The sequence below is a fragment of the Balaenoptera physalus genome (assembly GCF_965194825.1).
Source record: "Balaenoptera physalus genome assembly, chromosome: 4".
Taxonomy (NCBI): Eukaryota; Metazoa; Chordata; class Mammalia; order Artiodactyla; family Balaenopteridae; genus Balaenoptera; species Balaenoptera physalus.
Genome location: NC_138891.1, coordinates 25,353,989 through 25,377,596, shown reverse-complemented (window position 1 = coordinate 25,377,596; position 23,608 = coordinate 25,353,989). Strand labels below are relative to the sequence as shown.

The 23,608-nt window shown below is 40.9% G+C and overlaps 1 protein-coding gene across 1 annotated transcript in view; it reads left to right on the top strand.

Moving 5' to 3' along the window:
• Positions 1–13,961: 13,961 nt before the first annotated feature.
• PCOLCE2 (procollagen C-endopeptidase enhancer 2) overlaps positions 13,962–23,608 on the top strand; it is a 72,784-nt gene continuing 63,137 nt past the window's right edge. The window contains exons 1-2 of the mRNA XM_082461285.1: positions 13,962–14,345; positions 15,315–15,423. Coding sequence (XP_082317411.1) covers positions 14,260–14,345; positions 15,315–15,423 — 195 coding nt within the window. The 5' untranslated portion in view covers positions 13,962–14,259. The remainder of the gene's footprint in view (positions 14,346–15,314; positions 15,424–23,608) is intronic.

The window sequence follows — 23,608 nt, the reverse complement described above, 5'->3', positions numbered from 1 at the left end:
TTCCCACCAGAGACCTCCAGCCTCTGGGGGGAGCCAGCGAGCAGCTGCAGTCTGGAGAGGCCCCTGGAGTCCCAGGGGAGCCCTGGCTGCCCCCCAGGACCTACCGAGGCCAGGCCACAGGTAGTGCCATGGCAGTTTTCTATTTTTATTATACCCTATTGGAATCTACGAGCCGAGAGTTGTCGGAGCAGCTAGAGGCTTTACCCCCCCAGGAGCTGAGCTTCAAGTTTATGCAGTGGCCTCACTCCAGTATTTTGGAATCTATTTCTACCTGCTCATTGCACGTTATCCTCAAAGCTAAGAAATATTCTCATTCTTGGTACGGTTTCTTCCTTGTCTGGAACTTTCCCTATATCCCCATAGCCCTTCTTATACAGATGAGAGGGAAATTATGCACACATACACACACATGTGTATATACAATTCACAGGTAGATATGTACTTTTACATTGTTTTTGTTGAGATATACATTGCACCCATTTTAAGGGTACAATTCAGTGAGTTTTGACAAAAGCATACACCCGTGTAACCACCACCACAACTGAGCTATCGAACATGTCCACCACCCCCAAAAGTTCCCTTGTGACCCTTTGCAATCTATACTCACCCACCACCCGCTCCCATTTCTGGCCGCAGACAAACACTGATATGCTTTCTGCCACACCAGATTAGTTTTGCCTGATGCAAAGTTTCATATAAATGGAATCATATCAGGCACTCTTTTAGGCTGGCTTCTTTTGCTCAGCATAATGTTTTTGAGATTCATGCATGTTCTGGCGTGTATCAGGAGCCCGTTCCTTTTTGTGACTGAGTAGTTTTCCACTGTATGCATATACAGCAGTTTGTTTATCTACCCTCCTATTGATGAACACCTGGACTGTTATAGCTTTGGGCTACCATGAATAAAGCTACAATAAAATTCATGTATAAGTCTTTGTGTAGACATACATTTTTATTTCTCTTGAGAAAATATGTGGGACTGGGGTTTCTGGGTCAAAAGTGTATGTTTAACTTTATAAGAAAGTAAGTAAAGCAACAAGGATATGTTGTACAGCACCAGGAATTGTAAACTTTCTTTTGCAATAATTTTGAATGAAGTATAATCTATAAAAATACTGAATCAGTATTTTACGCACCTAAAACTAATATAATATTGTATATCAACTATACTTCAAGAAAAAATAAATTTTCAAAAGAAAGTAGGCAGATGGATTTTTGTTTGTTTGTTTGTTTGTTTTTAATTTTTGGCTGCGTTGGGTCATCGTTGCTGTGCACGGGCTTTCTCTAGTTGCGGTGAGCGGGAGCTACTCTTTGTTGTGGTGCACGGGCTTCTCATTGCGGTGGCTTCTCTTGTTGCAGAGCACAGGTTTCAGTAGTTGTGGCTCACGGGCTCTAGAGCTCAGGCTCAGTAGTTGTGGTGCACGGGCTTAGTTGCTCCGCGGCATGTGGAATCTTCCCGGACCAGGGCTCAAACCCGTGTCCCCTGCATTGGCAGGAGGATTCTTAACCACTGCACCACCTGGGAAGCCCAGGGAGATGGATATTTAGTAGAGAATGGAACACTCATATATGTCAATACCCCAGGCTTGGTTTCCTCATTAGCAAGATGGGAATAATATCTACCCTAATTCTTGCCACCATTGCAATGATCAGAATGGATAATGCATGTAATATCTCATAAAGCTCTAAGCTGCCCAGCATGCAAAAAGGGCCAAAAGGATTCCGAGGGAAGGGAGACAGGTAAAGGTTAAAGGAGGACTGAATGAAGAAGGACCTCGCTCTTGGATGTTCAGTGAAATGTGCCCAACAGGTAGATGGATGTATGGATGGTTGGATGGACAGATAGATGACATAGCCTCAAGGAATAAATAATAATTTAAAATTTTTAGGGAGAATATTAGATGTATTTTAATTGTGATACATGTTTTTTAGAATCACACTGGCATAAAGAAGTTCCCTAAGAACTTTTCCATATGTATTGTGTTGTTTAGGTGCTCAACTGAGGCAAGAGTGACAATTGGCCAGTGTGGTCCTGCAAGAAACATAATGCTCCTGGGAAAGATAAAGCATCATCTTGGCTCTTGCTTCAACTTACGTTGTTCCAAGCCCTAGACTTTCTTAATATTATTTCTATTTTCCACTAAAAGTCAAAAATAAGTAATGCAAGGAATATAAAATAAAAGGGGAGAAGTGAACAAGTTATCAAAGAATGTTTACTCTTGTGTGGTGAAAGTCTAAGATAATATTAAAGTTTCTCTTTCCTAGAACAAACATATGGACACCAAGGGGAGAAAGTGGCAGGGGTGAGGTGGGGTGGTGGTGGGATGAAATGGGAGATTGGGATTGACATATGTACACTAATATGTATAAAATGGATAACAAATAAGAACCTGCTGGTTCTTTCTTATTATTCAGTTCTCAGCTTAAATACTACCACAGTGAGGATTGCCAGCTCACCGAGGCCCCTCTACCACAACATCCTATCTGAATTCTCTTTAGAGCTTTTACTAGTGTCAACATTTTTCATGTATTTATTTGTTTGCTTTCTTATTGTCCTCCTTCCCCACTGGAACACATGCTCTACAAGGGCAAGGACTTTGTCTTATTTGCCACCATATCCCCAGTGCCTAGTTCCTGGTAAATAGTAGCAGCTCAGTAAGTGTTTGACAAATGAGTGAGATCACCCCTTGAAGAAGAGGAAGAGAAGGGAAGTCATGACCACTGAGCAACTACCCAGAATAAACTGAGAAGAAACTGGCAGTGATGTAGGTTTCAATTCAGTAGGTAAGACGAGGCTCTCTGCCTTCTAGGGCTTGAGAGATGGTGTAATTTCAGCTATAGAAGCATAGCGAAATTTCCATTTTCATGACATCTAGCTCTAACACTAGACGACTCATACACACTGCACAATTGATAAAGTGAATGAATGTTTTTACTCATGTAAAGGTTACTCTATTCAAAGTTAGTGTCTGATTTGATAGGCAAGATTTTATTAATGATTTAAGCAATAGACCTAGTGTCCCTAATTGTGTATATAAAAATATTTCTGATTTCTTTAAAACACTGGTAAGATTTTTACATATTGTAAACATTTTTAGAATTATGTCTTCAGAGAGCAGCCATTGATTTTTTGTAAAGTTTCCTCTGAAGAGATAGTTAAAGCTGTTTTGCCTAACGTTCAAATATATTTTTCTTTTTTTTTTTTAATAACTCTAAGTTCTTTTTATCTTTACTTGGATAAATAAAATATAGGATTAAGATACTATGATTTTGTTTAATTCCAAAACCTTTAATTTAACCTGACGGGAAAGCTCATTCCCAAGAGGAAGGATACAAATCTCATAGTTGGTTACTATGAAATTTTAACTGATGTAAGGTCTATCTTTTCCTTTGGGCTTTAGACACCAGAGGTGGTAGGGGCAGGCTAAACCTGCTGAGAATGTTTGGGAGCATGACTGGTCTTCACACCAGACAGCAGAAGAATAAACAAAGGAAGGGAAAAAAGGAGGAGGGAGGAAGGAAAACATGGAGGGGAGTTCTCAAAGCAAAGAGAGAAGTTATAAACATTTGCTGAAGGGAAATGCACTATTTATTTAACCACTTGCAAGTGAGAAGCTGTTTGACTATCCTGTATATTAGGCCAACTTATTTAAAATCTAATTAGTCATCTAGATCAGCACTGTGGCTATGGGGCACTAGTACAACTGCAGAACTGAATTTTACAATTTTACTTCATTTTAATTAATATAAATTTAAATTTAAATAGCCATAGGTGGCTAGTGGCTGTCTTACTGAACGGCACAGATCTAGATACTTAGCTAAATTATACCGTGTTTTAATTTACTGTTTCTTAGAGTAACATTAAAGACATCATAGTTATGTTTCAAAATTAACTCATGTAAGGAGGTAGTATTTTGGATAAGTGGAGATCCAACCACAGAAATGTCGAGGAGCAGCGATAATTAGAGACGATCTCCCAATCACCTTCTCATTGTGTCTAATGTTCTCATATTTCCTTTTTTGGAAGCCAAGAAACAAGTTTCTCCTGTTTCTCTAGTGCTTTTTGCAGAGGTTAAAAAAAAAAAAAGTCCAACCACCAGATATTCATCTGAAATACTACCCATCTGGACACTTACTATTCGGCTGTTTGTTTTTGCCCTGAAGAATTCAGATGACTGCTGATTGTGGTATTTCAATTTTTCCTTGGTGGTAATCTTTTTGAAGGCGGAGAGTTGTTGGCCTGGTATGTTGTTGGTTAAAATCCTTTGGGCTGTCTAAGTTTTCAGACCCACTAGAGCTATCTGATGAGAGGGCAAGCTGGAGGAGGGTTCAACTGAAGTGCAGTTGGGTATAATTATTCTGGAGATAATCATGTCATTTTGTAGCTTTTCTTTTTTAATCGATTTTTCTTGCTTGGTCTTTCTTTTCCTCAGCTACAAGTGTTTTGGTGGTGGTGATGGTATGGGATGGTGTGGTTTTGGCTTTATTTTGCTTTAAAACAAGAGGAAAGGCAATCCAAGATGTCCTAGATTTGTAGGTGACACAAGCAATCTAGAAGAGATAGGTGTTACAGGATGCCTCCTGTGTATCTAATTCTAAACCTTACTGCTGGTAGGTGTCTGTTGTGGGACAAGAGTGAAATACAGGATTTGGAGCCTTAAGCATCCGAAGAAATGCATCATTACAAAATAGCCCTATATGTATTTTCAATGGAGTTGGACCATATAATGACCTCTCTTCTAAAACTGGGAAGGACACAGGTATGTACTTGTTTGGGTGTCACAAAGTTAAATTCTTTCTTTTTTTCACACAAAACTATTTTTATTAAATTTCACCTTTTTAATTTTGTACCATCATTGCCAATTCATAACCTGAACTTTTAATTCATATTATTTCTTCTTCTTTTCAAAAAAAATATTATTGAAGTATAGTTGATTTACAATGTTGTGTTAATTTCTGCTGTACAGCAAAGTGACTCAGTTATACATATATACATTCTTTTTCATATTCTTTCCCATTATGGTTTATCACAGGATACTGAATATAGGTCCCTGTGCTATACAGTAGGACCTTGTTGCTACAAAATTAAATTCTTGATATCACAATCTTTCCATGGAGGCAGCAGTGAAATGTTTCTCCTGCTCCCACTCCCACCTCTTCCAGGAACTTGAAAATAAAGTTGCCTCTGCATATAAAACCCTAAAATTCACCCATGTGGTAGCCATGGAGTACACCATACAGATGTCCCTTCAGGAGAGAACCTGGCATAAGGACTGTCATTAGCTGTCAGCCTCCAGCTGCTGTACTTTAAGGATGTACTACAGGATACATGCCAAGGCCACCCAGGCTGTTCCCAGCCAATGGCGGAAGTACTAGAGCCAACACAGGTCTCCTCTAACAGGCTCCTTGCTAGAGGTCCTTGTTGCGCTGGCCCAGCTTTTACTGAGGGCTGCACTGTCACCTAAAGTTCTTCCAACCCAATCCCACTTCTTTCGCTAACTCCTTTCACAGGGGCCAGACCTGCATTGCAGTCTGAGGCTCCCTACCTACTCATGCCTCCTCATCCCTTTATCCTCCACAGGTGTTTCCCCCAGTATATCTGTGGCCATCTAATTCTGTACTAGTGACTGTCTCTCAGAGGACCCGAACCAACACAATACAAAATGAATGAGATTAATTACTTAGAGAAATAAACTTGAAGGACCTTCTCAACGGTGAGGATACAAACTGGGTCTGTTCTATTCAACACTGTATCTGCAGGGCCTAGGGCAGCAGTTGGCATAAAGTAGCCTCTCAAAAACTTATGAAAGGAAGAGAGGGAGAGAGGAAGGGAAGATTTTGGATTAGCTGAGATTAAAAATCTAACTAAGCTTTAGTGAATGTTAAAAAAAAAAAAAACTGGAGCATTAGAAGGAAAAACATGTAGACAGGAGAGGATGGTCAGTTTTGAATTGAGAAAAAGGAACGTCAAAGAGTAAAAATTTGTTATTACTTTCTCAACACTGTCTGGAGAAGATACACACACACACAGATGCATACACACATTCCAACCTGCATCCATATCTATATATGCATGAATAATAATGTGTAGGGAATAATGGATATATTATACATATATTCATATACCTATTACCTTGCTCAGAATTCTCAGTATATACCAAGAATATACCACAAAGGTCAAAGGAAAATGAAACAAACAAAAAAATCTCCTCTAGCTACTGCCAATGGAAACATTACCAATTGAGAAAACAGACAATCGCCAGCTGCAGGCACAGTCACAGCACTTCTGTTGCTACAACTTCCCATTTGTGCAATTAGCTCTACACAGCAGGCCAGAGTACTCCTGTCATTAGCGTCTGGCAAACATCCCTCAGTTAAGATGTGGAAATTGCAGTGTCCCTGAGAAAAGGCTCTGGCCTCTATCAAGAGCTGTAATCCTATTAAATTCCATCAAACAAGTCTCAGGCTAATTTTTAAAATTAATAACCATTTAATGTCCACAATAAATATATGTTGATGTTCAAGCATTTTGGCTTTATTTAAATTTACCGAAAGTGATGTTTTCCCACATATATCTTCTTTTGCAATTATCTTAGTGGAAAAATGTGTATTCAGAGTTTGACTTGTTTCTTAGGAAAAATGAAGTTTTTGTTTGGATTATTCAAAAGTATTTACAAGACTATAAAGTGTTTTTAGAACTCTGAGGGCAAAGGACTCAGGACACATACTTGAAACTAGTTTTATTAATATCATGGATTTAGGACTGTGTTCATAGCCATAATTTTAGGTATATTTATATATAAACATATATTCATATACTATAGTATATATAAATCCTTTACATATAATTTTTTATATTTATAAATTCTTTATATATAAAGTTTTTAGAGAAATTCTTAAATTTTAATTTCGTTTAATTTTAGTTAATTCTTAAATTGCAAATTCTCTACAGAAACACTTAAAAGAAAACCAACTGCAAAATTCACAGAACTCTGAAGAATCTCGTAATGATTCAGTCTCATAGTTTTAATGTCTTTGTTTGCATATAATATTTATTTGGATAATGCCTTTTAGGTAGTTATCTTACCTTTTCAAAAGCAATAACCTTTAGCAGTCTTGAAACTCATAACAAACCAGACTCAAATTGGAAATACAAAGTCGTTTATTCCAGATGTTTAATGAGCAATGAATGTGAATCTTTTCCTTGAGGAACAAATAAAAGGCAATTGAATTGAGGTAGATTTGTCGGTTCTGCCTGTGTTTAGAATTGGTTTCTCCAAACAGTAGTTTAGAAGACCAATGAGTAAGCAGGAAGTGACTTGTGAATGGAGAAAATAGAAAAAGATCCACTACCATTCCTCTCAGGAAATTATGTTCAGTCTGTCACTGCAGTAATGTTGACACTATAAGATCATTATCATTGATTTTCTTTATTGGTAACTTTCCCAAAATCGAAGAAGGACTTGGAATGAAAACAAACTCTTTAAATCCCTAGATATAATTTCATAGTAGAAGAGGCACATCAGAAAGGACGGGAAACTAAAGTGACACTAGTGTCGTCTTTGGGTGGCAAAGTTAATGGTGATTTTCTTCTTTCTCTTTGTACATATTTTCCAGAGTTTATATAATGAGCATGTATTTCCTTTCTACTCAGGGAAATTTTTTCTTAAAAAATAAAAAGAACAAGAGATGGTGACCAAAGATGGAAACCCACGCAGCTTAAGAGAGAGCTTCAGTTTTCATTCCTTGGTGTTGGTTAGGGTTGGGTGCTGACACCAAATGCTTGCCTCGAGCTTTGAGAATCAGTGAGGAGGGCACAGGAACCGCAGGGTAGTCTGGGGCGAAGGGATCTGGGCTAATACCCTCTGGTGCTCTGGCATTTCTTGTTCCAGACTCCCGGTTCCTTGTTAGTGGGCAGTCATGGTGGCATTCCTCTCACCTTTGGGGTCCCAGCACTTTCCTCCAAGTAACCCTATCTTCCTTGAAGACAACTACCATCTTGGCATGACTCATGATTATGAGTAATATTGAGTCCTGGTGAGAGAACCAGATGAGTTAATTGCAAAAAGCATCCATATCTGGATCAATTTATTGAGGTTATTTAATTATGGGAAGTACACCTAACAAACAAAAAAGATATTTCTTTCCTACAGTTAATACTAATCTATCTTATAGACATAGACCCATCCCCCAAAGTCAACATAATAAATAATTCCAAGGCGTTTTGGTTTGATTTGGTGGTGTTAATTATACTCTTCACTTCATGGCCCTCATTATCATCAATGGCCCACACACTGAGGATTTTTTAGGATCAACTTCGTTTTTTTATTAACACTGGTACTGACATCTTTTCTCATGGCCAAATCTCCATATTATGTGGTAGAATCCTGTGTTCTCAACAGAATCTTTTTCGAATTCTTGGAGGGCCATCTTCATGTGGAAGTTGGGTGTCCAGTTGCTCTGAATCATTCACCTCAGGCTCTCTCTTCCTTTCCCGTAATGTTTGCTTACACATTGCTTCCAGGGGAAGAAACAGGGTAGCAGAACCTTTTCCTCAATACCAACGGTAGAAAAGTCCTGGGAGAGCTCTCTGATTGGACAGTCCTAGGTCACATGCCCCACAGGGCAGGTGAGGCGGGGGCCCGGAGGAGCAGTGAATGGAATCGGTGATCCTTGGTGCCTAGACAGCGTATATCCATCCACTCCAGGCACCATCTCCATCTCCACTGAACTCATGGGTCCCAAATGAGGCTCTGCTGGATTGGAGTGCAGTATTGATGAAGAGCTTGGGTTTTCCAGTCAACCGGGGTTCAAATCCCAGCATTTCATTTACGTATGGCAGGTTTGGGGTTAGCGGTTAACCTCTATAAATCTCAGAATCTTCACCTGTAAAATAGTGATTATCACTCTTACCTTATAGGGTTTTTGGCAGAGTTAAATGAAATATTATTGTAAAGCATTTATATCACAGTTCCTGGTGTATAATAAGTGCTCAGTAAAAGTTAGGGATGATGAGGAGGAGGAGGGTGATGATTTATCGCGGAGTGCTTCCATTGGACAAAGTTTCATTCCAAACCAGCAAAGGGCTGCTGACTTCTTTGTCCAACGTTGGCAGATGAGTGGAGTTGGTTTCATTCAACACACATTACGTTGCCTTGGGACCCTTATACATAAAGACTACCTTGGAGCCGTTTTCCTCAACAGAGACAGGCTAATTGAACTTTGTATATCCCTGTCATGGACATTAATCATACTTGTGCCTGCCATTATTTTTTGAGTAGCTTTTTAATATTTAGGGAAATTTCTACAGCATGCAGACCTTATTTCCCACAAAGAGTTGTGTTCCTAGCCTCTCTTGAAGCTGAGATGCCAGCATGTGACACAGACATTACCATATGCACTTGCATGAGACTGATTCAAGAGATCCATCTGAGCAAAGAAGGTCAGTGATGAGCTTTCATTTGTAGGTGGCAGCAGAGCTGTCTGGCCTTTGGGGTACGAGTATTGGGAGATTGAATTTCTCGGGGCAGAAATGGATCTGCTGTGTTCACAGGTGTCACAGTGTCGGCAAGTGGAAGTACCTGTGTTTAGTACTTAGCCTTGGTGGCAGTAGTGGCAACAGATTTCTCACAGGGACATTTCTGAAGCAAGGTTTTGGCCACTATTCTGGGAAAAATAGCCTTGGAATAAGTTTCTCCAGTTCTCTTAATGGTAATGTGAACTCCCTTGTGTTTTAAAATACATCCCTTATGCTGCTTGAATCAGCCAGAGTGGACTCAATTGCTTGTAGCTAAGAAGCCTAACCAGTACAATTCCCCTCCAATGTTCTATTCTTAGGAGGAATAGTATGCTTCCAAACATCAAAAAATATTGAACTAGGGCTTCCCTGGTGGCACAGTGGTTAAGAATCCGCCTGCCAATGCAGGGGACATGGGTTCGAGCCCTGGTCCAGGAAGATCCCACATGCCACAGGGCAACTAAGCCCGCGCGCCACAACTACTGAGCCCGCATGCCACAACTACTGAAGCCCGCACGCCTAGAGCCCGTGCTCTGCAGCAAGAGAAGCCACCGCAATGAGAAGCCTGTGCACCGCAACGAACAGTAGCCCCAGCTCGCCGCAAATAGAGAAAGCCCGCGCGCAGCAACGAAGACCCAACACAGCCAAAAATAAGTAAATAAAATAAATAAATTTATATAAATAAATAAATAAAGTTATAAAAAAATATCGAACTAACTTTTAATTCTAAAAATCCTTGTTCACAAGAGTATCTACTGATAGACCTGTGCACAAGAATTCAAAGATTACAGAGTTCCTAAACGTTGATAGTATCTGAAAAGCTGAATTCAGAAAAGGCACTTCATCAGTAAAGTATTAATATCATAACTCTACACTATTATATTTTCCTAGGTAAAAGAACATGCGGAAATTCCAGTTTGATAGTTTTGCAGAACGACAGATGTTATGGAAATGTCACGAACAGTATTGTCACTAAGTTGGGCTGCATAAAAGAATTTCCACACTATTTGCTTTCCAGATATTTTTCATTCCTTTTATACATTTGGAGCACTTATAAATCTAGAGACCCATGTGGTGCAGCTGGAGCAGTGTCACGTTCAAGGAAGCACAGACCACACCTGAGTTCCAGATATGGCTCATGCCTCTAAAAGAACAAAGGGAGAGATCCAGGGATAGAGCCCAGCCCGCCACTATGTCCTGTCCCGGCCTCTCCCCCTCAATCTGATGCAGTCCCCTGGATTGCTGCTCAGGTGCTTTTCAAGATAGTTGGAAAAATTATCTGAGATTTTAAATGAATCCATACCTGAGATTTACTGTACTGGAAAAGGCCACTTACTTAAAACAGGATCCAAAGTTTCATAGCAGATATTGAAAAAGTGTTTAGGGTTTTACCTTCAAAAATGAAGCTGAAATTTTTAAAGTTAAATTTATTTTGTATTTAACAAAATTTCGTCTATATTTGCAGCTATGTGCCAATTCTCATAATAAACAAAGAATGAATCAAATCTGGATTTTTTAGCATAATTTTCCCTACGAAATTACAGTTGAGCAAAATATAAACATTCTTCCCTTCACTTTTGATTTTCACAACATCATAAAGTAGAATGTTACTTTTGAAAAAGTAGCATAGGGAATCAATTGTTCGCATGGGCATCTCTAATATTTTTGGCATTAAAAATCATTCTTTTTTGGTCAACGACCTCTAGTTTTTTTCCTTCAGTTGTTCACTGGAGTGATTCATCAGGTGTTCATTTGTCAAAGAAGTCCATCATTCCTCCACTTCTTTCAATATCACTTGCATCCATCTTACGAGATTCTGGATCTTTTACAATATCAGTACTGCACCATGGATTAAATGTGCATTGTATTTATGTTGCATTTTCACATGTTTGCAAGGTTGATGAAATGACCAGTGACTAACCAACAAAGATGTTGACATACTGGGCCCAGCTAGGTGCTAATATTATGCAACAAAGTACTTTGAGCGGGGTCTAATTTTATAAGTGGTCAGTTCATTGGTGAATATTCTCATATTCCCATGATTGTGAGTCTCTGTGCAACTTGGTTAACTGCAGAGACTGGGTAATATATACTTTGGACAACAAGGATCACTTCACCTACCACTCTGCACCCACAGGGGTTTGGCTATCTCCACCTCTCTCCTTTCCTAGTGCCTGGAGTTTTGCGGCTTCCTACCATTACACCAACGCTGCATCTCTGAAGTCCAGAAATTGGTCTCACAGAAATGGACCTTACACAAACCTTCAGAGTCCACTTGGGTGTGTCTCAATTTTGACACATTAAGCTTCTCAGGACATTTAAGCTTTATAATTTTGGTCAGAACTGTAGTTCCAAGTTAAATATGCGTTTCTAAGGGCAAATAATAATGTCTTAGTAAATTTTTTAAATCACATGGTAACATCAGTGTCTTTCTACATGTCTCAACAACAACAGAACTATCAGTGTTGGAACCCTAACTTTTTAGTGAGGATATAAACGCAGTCATCAGTCTGTAAATTAAGAAAAGAGTTGTTGCATATTTATGTTCAAATAGTTTTCTATCCATTTAGTCATATTTCACACTTTGTTTTTTAATTTTAAATTTTGAAAACTTAGCTTAGTTTTGAAGAATGAAGTATTTGCTGGCTATGATCACTTCAAATCATTACCAGAAAGTGAATTAAGCAATATTTTCACTTCGTAATTTAAAACTATGACTTTTTAATAAAATATCATCTAAAATATGTATGCTGTTGGACAGCATATTCTTGAAATGTGTGCAAAATAAACAATCATTAATTTTCCTATTTGCTCTTTTAAAACAATTTTATTGCGTTGAGGGTGTAGGTTTCAGGAGGTAATGTAGTTTGCCAAATTCTGTAATCCTTTTTTTTTTTTTTTTAAGTCATACAGGGTGTGGTGCCTTCAGAAAATTTTTAACAAGTTGTAATTCTTGGTGTTTTTTTCCTTCGCATTTTCAAAAATAGTAAGAAAATCTAAACCCCACAGGGAAATTCTGGCTCCTACTATTGACTCCTGGATTCCCCTCCTCTAAAAAGTGAGATTATTCTCTGCCGCCAGTTGTTGCTTATTTCCTTGCCCGGAGTATTTATGTTCTTAACACTGTAGGCTCATTGTTAGAAATGAAGTCTTAGGACTTCTCTGGTGGCACAGCGGTTAAGAATCTGCCTGCCAATGCAGGGGACATGGGTTCGAGCCCTGGTCCAGGAAGATCCCACATGCTGTGGAGCAACTAAGCCTGTGTGCCACAACTACTGAAGCCCATGTTCCTAGAGCCCGTGCTCCGCAACAAGACAAGGCACCGCAATGAGAAGCCCGCGCACCCCAACGAAGAGTAGCCCCCTCTGGCCGCAACTAGAGAAAGTCCGCATGCGCCCAGCAATGAAGACCCAACGCAGCCAAAAATAAATGAATAAATTAATTAATTAAAAAAAAGAAAGAAATGAAGTCTTGATAAGTATTATTTTAAGGCTTAATTTTTTTTGCTTAGAATGGTGAAAATACTTTAGGAGGAACACCACAAATGAGGCATCTGAATTCAGCTATATCCCCTTGTGGTGACGTGGTCATTGAAAACCCAATGACTCCATTCCATTCTTCTTTTTCTTTTATTAATCCCTAGTTATTGGGAAGCACTTAGCAAAATAAATATTTAAAATTATTTTTAATTTAAATTAATTAAAAGTCATAAAGGAAAGCCTTGATTCCATAAGACTGCAATTGTTCTTAGAAAAACAAATTCTCTAATCAATACTACAGAAAAAGGCATCGCTGGAAAAGATCTTTGAAGAACAGAGAGGCACCAGCAAAGAAGCGCTATTCTCAGGACGTAACATGGGGTGGTGAGAGACGATCCGGAGTTTGTCTCCGTTATTCGTCACGGTAATGACAAGTCGCTCACTAATCACACGGCTGTAAACTCACTTCTAAACCGCCCCCCGCCTCCGGCTCAGAACCTATCTCCCTATTCTCATACACCAGTAAAAGCAAAAAGAAATCTACTGAGATTGTGTGTGTGTAAAGTAAGAGAATTAGAGTAGGAGTTAAAACATAGTAGAATCTCTCTTCTACTTTCTCTTTTCTTTCTTTGAATCTAGATGTCGGAAGGAGGAACCCTCTTTTCCAGCAATCAGCAAGCACGAATACTTTTTATTTAGAAGCAACTAGAGAAAAACACTCCCCAAAGCAAAGCAAACCAAGGCTACCCCCCTCCAACCCTCCTCCCACCCCATCATCTGTGGATCAAGGCGCCAGGTCCCATTTGGGTACCATGCGGCAGGGGGTTCCCTTTCATCCTTCTCTCCACCATCCCTGCCCGAGGGATGTGAGCGGGGTGCGGGTCCCGGGGTGCCAGCGAGGAGCCGCCCGCCCCCCCGCCCGCCCCGAGAGAGGAGGCGGCTCCGGCCGGGGAGCCGCCCCCTCTCGCCGCCGGAGAACAAACGGGATATTCAGCAGTGGCCTGTGGCTGCCAGAGCAACTCCTCAGGGGAGATTAAGCGGCGAGGCAGACTGCACCGTAATCGCCTCTAGAAAAGCGCCCCGGCCCCGCCTGCCGCGCACACCCGGCTACCTGGGCTGCCCCGCGGCGGCGCGTGCGAGAGAGCGGGAGAGGGCTCGCCGGGGTGCGGGGCGCGCCGAGGCGGGAGTCCGGGCCGGTGCGGAGCGCGCGGTGCTCCGGGGTGCGCGCCGGGGTGGGGCGAGCCCCGAGCGTCTCCACCGGCCATGAGGGGCGCGGGCGCCTGGGCCCCGCTCTGCCTGCTGCTGGCCGCCGCCGCCGCCCAGCCCTCGCGGCCGCAGCCCCCGGAGAGGTAACGCGACCCCCGCCCGCGCTCGCTCCCTTCCTCCCTCTCTTTCCCTCGCGCACGGCTTGGCTTTACCCACTCCGCTTCGGGGCGCCGGGGGACCCACGCGCCACCAGGACCCCGGGATGGCGCCCGTCCTCGGGGCTCCTTCCGGCGCCCCCCAGCCCCTACCGCCCCACGGCCCCGCAGCTGGCCGGCCACCACCTCCCCTCTCCCCGAAGGTTCAGGCGGGCGCTGGGGAGCACTGGGACCCAAATGTGTGGACTTTGGTTTACTCCTGTTTTCTTCCCCGGAGAGGCTTTGCCCAGAGACAGAAGCCTAGGGAAAAACGCGAGTTGCCCGGCGCCCGGGGAGCGGCTTTTGGCAAGTTTAACTCTTCAGCCTCTGAGCTGCCAGATGGCTCCAGGACCTGGGCCGGGAGACCTGCCCTATGGCCAACTTTGCCATCTCCTTTTCCACCTCCATCACCATCAACCTCCCTTTTCAATGGGAGGCTCTGCCAATGGCCAACGATTTTCAAACAAAGAGAGAATTAGGCATCTCTCCAAATCCAGGAAATTAAAACTTTTTCATATTAACCAGTTACTTGTCTAGCTTTAAAACCATTCACTTCACGGAGCCTAGCTCGCACCCTCTCTCTTTCTCTCTCACTCTCTCACTCCCCGCAGTTAAATTTTCCATTTACCATTTTCCTGTAAGATCTTACCACTTACATGGAGGACTTGATTGCATATGGATGGATGGATGGATAGATTGATCTTGTTATCATGGTGGAGACAGATGGCAGCTGGACTGAATGTTTTATCAGGCTAGAATTTATTCTAAGAGCTAACAAGTATTTCAAATCCCGTATATGATGCAGGCAGTTAATTGTCAGTATTCACTTTATCCATATTAATAGACTGCATCTTTCTGAAATTGACATTAAATTGTTAGACAGTGTTTCAAATTTCTTTTCCTCTTTTATTTTCCCAGACCTGTTTTCACATGTGGCGGCATTCTTACTGGAGAGTCTGGCTTTATTGGCAGCGAAGGTTTTCCTGGAGTGTACCCTCCAAATAGCAAATGTACCTGGAAAATCACAGTAAGCATTTTTTAAAAGGGTATTCTCCAAAAGTGAATATTGGAAACAGTGGAAGAGCTGCTGCTTTTTTCTTCTGCTGTCAGAATTTGGGTTGGGGACAAATGTCTGTAATAGTGAAATGTTGGATTTATCTCAACTATTTGGGAGATTTTTAATAGACCTAGCGGTGCCCTGCATTAACAGTTAGAAAGGGCTCGAGATAATGCTTGCAGGGATAAATTCTTAAAGCAGATGTGTGTCTGAAAACCCAGTCTAACTCAGCTGAGTTTCATGGATTCAAAATTAAGGCTATCTTCAGGCAAAGACCCATCATAAAGACTTCTAGAAGCTGTTTGTTGCCTGTGCCTTTCATAAATGTCTCCCAGTGGCGGATAGAAGATCAAAGGTAGTACTCACCTCTGACTACTTTATAACCATTAGGGGGGAAAAAAGGGGAAAGAAAAAGAAAAAAACAATCCCACTTAATGTCTCTGACTTAAAACCACCACTAAAGGCAATCTAAGAATAGAGAATAGCAATAACTTAGGGGAGAAAAAGCCTAAATATCAAACAAAAACTAACAAAATGCCCAGGCTGGTTAGTAATGGCATAGATTATGCTGAGTCAAGATAAGAAATCAGATTTAGAGACAGCCAGCCTTAAAAAAATAAGTCTGGATTTAGTCAGCCAGAGTGAGTCATCTTTCCAAGTGAGCATAGTAGTGACCATTATCGTCTTCATTTTTTTCAATTTTGGGAAGTTGTTTGGTAATTGAACACATTAGTTCACTGAAAGCTTCATTCAGTCAGATTGTACCACCCATGAATTAATGATTTTTAAAAGTAGGTACCTCTTATTGAGCACTTACTGAGTGCCAGGCACTGTGCCAAGTAGGTAACAAGCATAATCTCACTGAATCTTTGAAATCACTGTGAGGAAGTATTATTATCCCCATTTTACAGATGAGGAAGCTGAGGTCTAGAACAATGATATAAACTGACTTGATCAAGCACTGGGTAAGTCCAACTTTCTACAAAGTAAAGCCTATTTTGCAGTGAGGCCTTCCCACCAAGAAGGTCATTTGACAGGCAGATATGAGGGGGTCTCCTTCCTTAAATAAAAGTCAGCTCCTATATGCATTGATGCTCTCCTATAAAATATCGGCTATCTAATGAATTGGTACAGATTTCATTATGTTACTGCAACACATGGGGCCAGGAGAGGATGGTCATGAAAAATAGCTCTGCAATATTGATATTATAATAAATGTGAAATAAGGCTCCGAAACAAACATGTAACTTGGTTTTTATGTTATAGTTGTGTTTCAGTTATGATTAAATGGCTGTAAGTTTAAAATGACCCAAAGAAATTAGTGACTGAGAGGCACCATATGCCTAGCAAGTAGACTCATGGTTAGCCCAGCGTTTTGGGTCTTCGGGGCATTGTTAGTGTTGGAGGTGGGGAAGGGTGTCCAGTGAAAGTTGTCCTTGGTAAAGGAGGGGTGTGCCCTTGCAGAGGCCTGACTACCTTATTTGTATGTGTGGGGAAGAGGAAGTATAATGGATGCTCCTTATGGATACAATGTAAAGGTGAGGCATGCTGGCTCTCATTCCATCACTCATAAGCCGTGTGATGGATTTATCTTTAAACCTCAGGACTGTTGTGAAGATAACATGAGATGGTATGTATAAAGCTCTTTGGCTGAGTGTCTGTGATATAAGAAGTGCTCACTAAACGTTAGCTACCACCGTTACCGTTGTTGCTGGTATTGACTCATCCTTTCTTCTGACTGGTAGGCAATATGTCAGATCACTGCCACCCCCTTAGTATATTGGCTAAGCTGGGCTTGGCATCAGCTTTAAAGTAGCTCAGACTTTGATGGAACAATAGACTTTGTTATGTGTATTTAGGAAGCACTTACTTCTGTGCTTGGGTTCTCCTGTAATCTTACTGGAGAGATTCCGTGTGCGTTAGGACTAGGTTGGCTCCTAGTAACAGAGATCCAAAGTAACAATCGCTCAACCAGAAGCTTGGTTCTCTCCCATGTAAAGGAATCTGGAGGTAGGCAATCCAAGATTGGTGTGGCAACCTCAAAGCATTAGGCACTCAGTATCCACTTAGATGTGCGCTCAAGGTCCAGCCATCAGGTTCATAGTTTAGCCAACAAAAAGGAAGAGAGGAAGGGCACAGATCCTCCCTTTAAGGACATTGTACAGAATTACCTGCACCTTGCTGTTTACATTGCACTGGCTAGTTATTAGTTACATGGCCACTTCTAGCTGCAGGGAAGCCCTGAAATGAAGTCTTCATGTCAGGAATCCATGTGCTCCGCTAAAATTCAAGAGTCTTCTTTTGAATAAAAGTCTTCTATCAACTGTGGAAAGAAGGGAAAACAAGCAAACAACAAGCAGTCTCTGTGACATATTTATTTGTGGTTTGCCCAGGCTGCCTGAACTAATGCTCAAAAGTTGAGTAGCAAATGCCAGCCTTTTTTGAAAAATATATATTTTTAGAAAGCATAGGTAATGCACAAGAAAGGACTGCACAATTTGCTTTTCTAGTGAAAAGCTTTATAGTTTTCACTCTTAGCCATTTGATTCTGTTTCAAGGGGCTGCCTCTTTTATGTTTGCATATGCGTAGCACCAAGAACTTCCAGAGGAGCCCAGCACATTCTCCTGGTTATAATTACAGCCTCAGCAGAATGTTCCCAAAGGCCTTGGATGCTCTCAAGATCTCAGTTTCAAAATATCTTCATTTCTTTGTATTTCGCAAGGAAAAGCACTGAATCGTTGGGAAAAATATTCCCAGTTCTTCTTCATGGTCCTCTGGTGTGTCAGAGTAGAAGGAGGGAGCTCCCCAGCTTCTGTATATCCTTGGGTTGATAAAAGAAGGAGGACTGTGGTAGCACTAAAGCTTGTAGAAGCTGGTAGCCCTAAGGTCTGTCATTCATTCAGCAAATGTGTGTTGGGTCTTGGGTACTACTGGAGTTTTGGTGAACAAGGCAGCCAAGCTCCTTGCCCTCATGCAGCTATCATCCTAGTTTGGAGAGACAGGCAGTTAATGTTTAAACAAACAAGTAAACAAAATAGTACATAGTGATAACTGAATTATAAAAATAAAATAGATACTACTTCATATCCATCAGGATGGCTATTATTAAAAAAACAGAAAATAATAAGTGTTGGCAAAGATGTGAAGACACTGGAACCCTTGTGCATTGCTGGTAGGAATGTAAAATGGTGCAGCTGCTGTGGAAAACAATAGGATACTTTCTCAAGGAGTTAAACTTAGAATTACCATATTATCCAGAAATTCCACTTCGGGGTATATACCCAAAAGAAGTTAAAGCTGGGATTTGAACAGATATCTATATACATCCATATTCATGGCAGCGTTATTCACAATAGCCAAAAGTTGGAAGCAACCCAAGTATCTATCCATAGATGAATGGACAAACACAATATGGTATACAAAGGAACATTACTCAGCTTTAAAAAGTAAGGAAATTCTGACACATGCCACAACATGGGTGGACCTTGAAGACATTATGCTAAGTGAAATAAGCCAGTCACAAAAGAACAAATATTGTGTGATTCTGCTTACATGAGGTACCTACAGTAATCAAAATCATAGAGACAGGAAGTAGAATGGTAGTTTCCACAGGCTGGGGAGGTAGAGGAATGAGAGTTAGTATTTAATGGATACAGAGTTTCAGTTGGGAAAGATGAGAAAGTTCTGGAGATGGATGATGGTGATTGTTGCACAACTTAATGCCACTGACCCATACACTTCAAAATGGCGAAAATGGTACATTTTATGTTATGTTTTACCGCAATAAAGAATTTTTTTAAATAAAATAAAACAGAGCAGTGGAATATTAGATAATAACCGTATAATTCCAAAAGGGCAAATCTGTAGAGACAGAGAGTAGATTAGTGGTTGCCTGGGGCAGGGGATAGGTATGGAGATTAACAGTTAATGGTCATGAGGGATCTCAGAGGTGGAAATGACCTATGGTGATGGTTGTACAACTTGGTATAGTTACTAAAAATTATTTAATTGTGCCGTTAAAATGGGTGAGTTTTATAGTATGTTAAATACACCTCAAGAAATATGTAGAAAAAACCCAACAAACATAACATAGTGATGGGATAGAAGTAGCTATGGATGAGGTGGTTGGGAATGGCCACTCTGAGGAGGTGACATTTGAGCTGAGGCCTGAGTGATAAGGATCCAGCCATGTGAAAGTCTGGGGAAGAGCATTTTAGGCAGAGGGACCGGCAGGTGCAAAGGCCCTGAGGTACGGACAAGCTTGATTTGTCTGAAGAACAGCCAGGAGGTCACTGTGGCTGGAACAGAATGAGTAAGGGGGACGATGGGAGAAGTAAAAAAGGTGAGCAGGGCCCTGTAGGCCATGGTGAAGAGTTGGAATTTTATTTTGAGTAGGAAGCCACTGGAGAATCTTAAGCAAAGGAGTGAGATGTTCTGATTTTAAAAGATCATTCTGGCTGCTGTGTGGAAGATGAATTGTAGGGTGTTAAGAGTGGAAACAGGGAGACCAATTAGGAAGCTGTGTGGTCTCCAGGAGAGAGAAGATGGTAGAATGGGCAAGAGGGATAACCAAGGAGATGAAGAAATGTGGACTCTTCTGCCTAAAGCAGTTGTCTTAGCAGTTCTGAACGCAGCTAGGGTAGAGTGGCACCAGCCAAGAGGCCCAACGCACCAGGCTCTGGACCCTTGCTTGACATCTGCTCCAGACAGGGCTGTGCTCTGGTGTGGCCTCATCCAAGGCAGTCCATTAAAGGCTTTCTGGAAACCAGTGGATCCAGTCCATTTTCCAGCTCCTGCAGTCAGTAAACCAAGAATAGAATTCCCACTGGTTATTCAACATCGTAGAGACCCCTCAAGTCGGAAGAGCCTGAGAGTAGCCCCCAAACTCAAATTCCCGTAGCTAGAAAGGTCCTGCTTCTCACCACTCATCTGCTTCGCAGTTCATTCTTCCAGACTGGAGAGCTGTGTCCCAGCAAGGTGGCTTTCACCACCAAATCTTCTTCATCAAACTCTATCTTATCAGTGGGGGTGTGGAGGTGGGAAAAGCCTAATGTTAAGGTCTGTATACTTTGAGAAAGGTGAAGGCTAGTGGTCACAAGCAAACTTTCTAGCCATTTGTATTGGACTTTCTGAGATGGAAGTACAGCTTGCAGAATGGAAATTTAGATTTGCCCTTAAATGATAGGACTTTAACATTTTCCTTGCTATTTCTTGGACAGCTGCACTGTCTAAATACACTATCAACATTGGCTATTTAAATTTAAACTAATTAAAACTAAGTTAAAAATTAAAAATCCAGTTCCTCAGTCACCCTGGCCATATTTCAGATGCCCAATGGCCACATGTAGATGGCAACCACCATATTGGACAGTATATAATATGAATATTTCCATCATCACAAAAAGTTCCTTTGGGCAGTGCTGTTCTACAAAAATTTCGAGGTTGATTTTACTCATGTGAAGATATGTTGAGGACGCACGTGCTCCGTGCTGCTTACTTCTGCTTTGCAGACGAGGAAGCTGACGCTTGTTCTGTGTAGTGCTGAAACTGTGCCTGGAACTCAAGCCTCTTGACTCAACTCTATCTTTCTGGCCACCAACTCTTGGTGACCTCAACTAGTCTTAGGTTTTACTAATTAATTTTGCTGAGTGTGTTCTAAACAACGTATGGCTAGAGTTCAAATCAGAGAATTTGAGGGTTAAGAAATTGTTAAATATTTTGTTACTAATGATGGAGTTGAGGGTTTCTTAGTTTCTCATAAGAGTTAAGGTTCAGGATTGTAACCTAAGGTGCATCTGCATAAAATACCAAGTCTGCATACATGGGGGGATGGGTAGGACTTAAGTATGATTTGACAGCTAAGGGAAGTATAATTTTTGGAAAATGGTGGCTGGTCTTCTAAGCAGGCTTGGAAGGACAACGTGACTGGGTTGAGGCAAAAGTCACCCAAAGCAATTGAAGGATGAGAGCTAGTAACTGCGCCTGTACCAAGCCCGGCACCAAGAAATGAAACTCCAAGTATTGACATAGCACCACCTGGACCGCTCTATCACAGTGGTCCCCCTGCTGGGTACATGTGCCCAAAGGGGCAAGACTGTGCAGGAGACAGTAAGAGACCTCTGAGATCCCTAAAACAAGTCAGGGAGAGTGGACCAGTGTCAAAAAGAGCGCAGCCGGTGGGCTGTGGCTCACTGCTACACTGGCAAGGCACGTTTACCAAGAGCCCACCAAGCACGCCTGTAGGTGCTGGAGACACACAGATGAATACCTGGGAGACGTGAGCATGGGAGGCTGCCTGGGATGACGCACTCCCCAGGCTCTGGGTGGGAAGGGAAATAAAACCCAACAGGCACCTTGCCTTCTTGGCTCCACCGGCACAAAGATCACCATTCTATTAACGGTTTCCTTATAAATTCATTGCAAGCGTGGCAAGTCACCCAATCCTTCGGTTCCTTGATCTTTTCATCAATAACTTCTTCATTTTATAATCCCAGGAGAATTAGAGATTCATATTGATGATTTGACACAATTTAAAAAAAAAAAAGAGAGAAGAGGCTTTAGTAGCAAAATAATACCTTGTGAAAGCAACTCTATTCAGAGTTTGACTTGGGCTGCATATGGTATGGCCAGCTAAGTGGAACCAGCTGAAACTTGGTTTATAGCAACTATGCAAATTAGAGGAAACTTGAAGCCTAGAACATTCTGGGAACTCTCCTCGAATAGGTATGTAGGAATTGTTATTTTAAATTGGTTCCCGAAGTTAAAACTAAATATTGCATCTGAACTCCTGTTGTTATCTAACAGAAACAGCAGTTGGTATGCAGATGTCAGTGAAAATGATTTTGTTCTTAGATTTAAAGGTGGGCATAATTTACAAAACAGTTTTTAAAAATGAGATTATTCATGTATGTGATCTTATTGTTATAAAACATTATCAAAATTACAAGGTATTTGTTTATGATTTACATCTCTTTTTTATTTCCAAAAAACGTTTGAAGGTACTGAAATTAGAGAGCAGATTATTGAAGGTTTCAGTTATTATTTTGAGCAGAAATCTGGCTTAGGAAAAAACCAGCAAACATTTGAGCAGTTTAAAATTTGGTGGCTCCTTTAACTCTGAAGTAAATAATGTGGGCCAATCAGAAAGTCACAGACTTATGCCAGAGATGGAAGGAGAATTATAGCAATGAATAGAGTCAGTCCTATTTAAGCCGAAAGTATGTGGCAAATTTTTCCTTATTTAGCTAATTCATGCAGAGGAAAAAGGCATAAATTGTCATATGTAGAAGGTCTTCAGATTCCCCAGGTAATACACGTACTGTCATTTTGATAACTACCTTTTTTTTTCTATGCAACTGGAATTAAATATACTGGTTATTATATAGGTCGCAGATCTAAAATAATAACATGTGGTTACTTCATCTGCATCCAGTTCCGTGATGTCAGTGGATACATGTTAGTATGTCCATTTCACAAACGGCAAAAGTGAGGTCTAAAGAACTTGTATCTTGCCTAATATCCCTGCAAATGGTTTGAAAAGACTAGCGCATTTTCTGACTCGGTGACACAAATGCACTATTATGCACTTATTTAACAAATAAACATTCGCTCAGTGCTTATTGAGAATCCACTATGTACTGAGCATTGGGCTGGGCCCCAAGGGTAAAAAGTCAAGGCATAGTTTCTATGCTTACGGAGTTTATAATCTGGTAGGGAGTAGCTAGATAAGAAAATCAGTAGCAATTATGTTGTGTAAATAATTATGCTACTCACTGTAAGTAGTTTTAAGTATTGATAATGTGGAATAAGGCTTATTGACATTTTAAAAATTATTGAAGTTCTTAGATTATTTAAATGGAAACCATTATTACCTCATGCAAAGAGTAAAAGATGTTATGACCCATTTTACATCTGTGCTGCTCTAAGACTTGAGAAATTGTTATATGTCCTTTGTCTGACAGCACAGGGCTGTTTTACAGCACATGCCTTGATATTTCCAAATACACCTAATAAACAATTGTGTAAAGGCATTCCTTACCATGGGGCGATTTTGTTACTCATGTGTGCTAAAGTCATCATACTGAATCCATCCTCCAAAAGCCTGATTAAGTTTAAATGGCATTCACATTTACTTTAGAGAAATGATAGATTGAA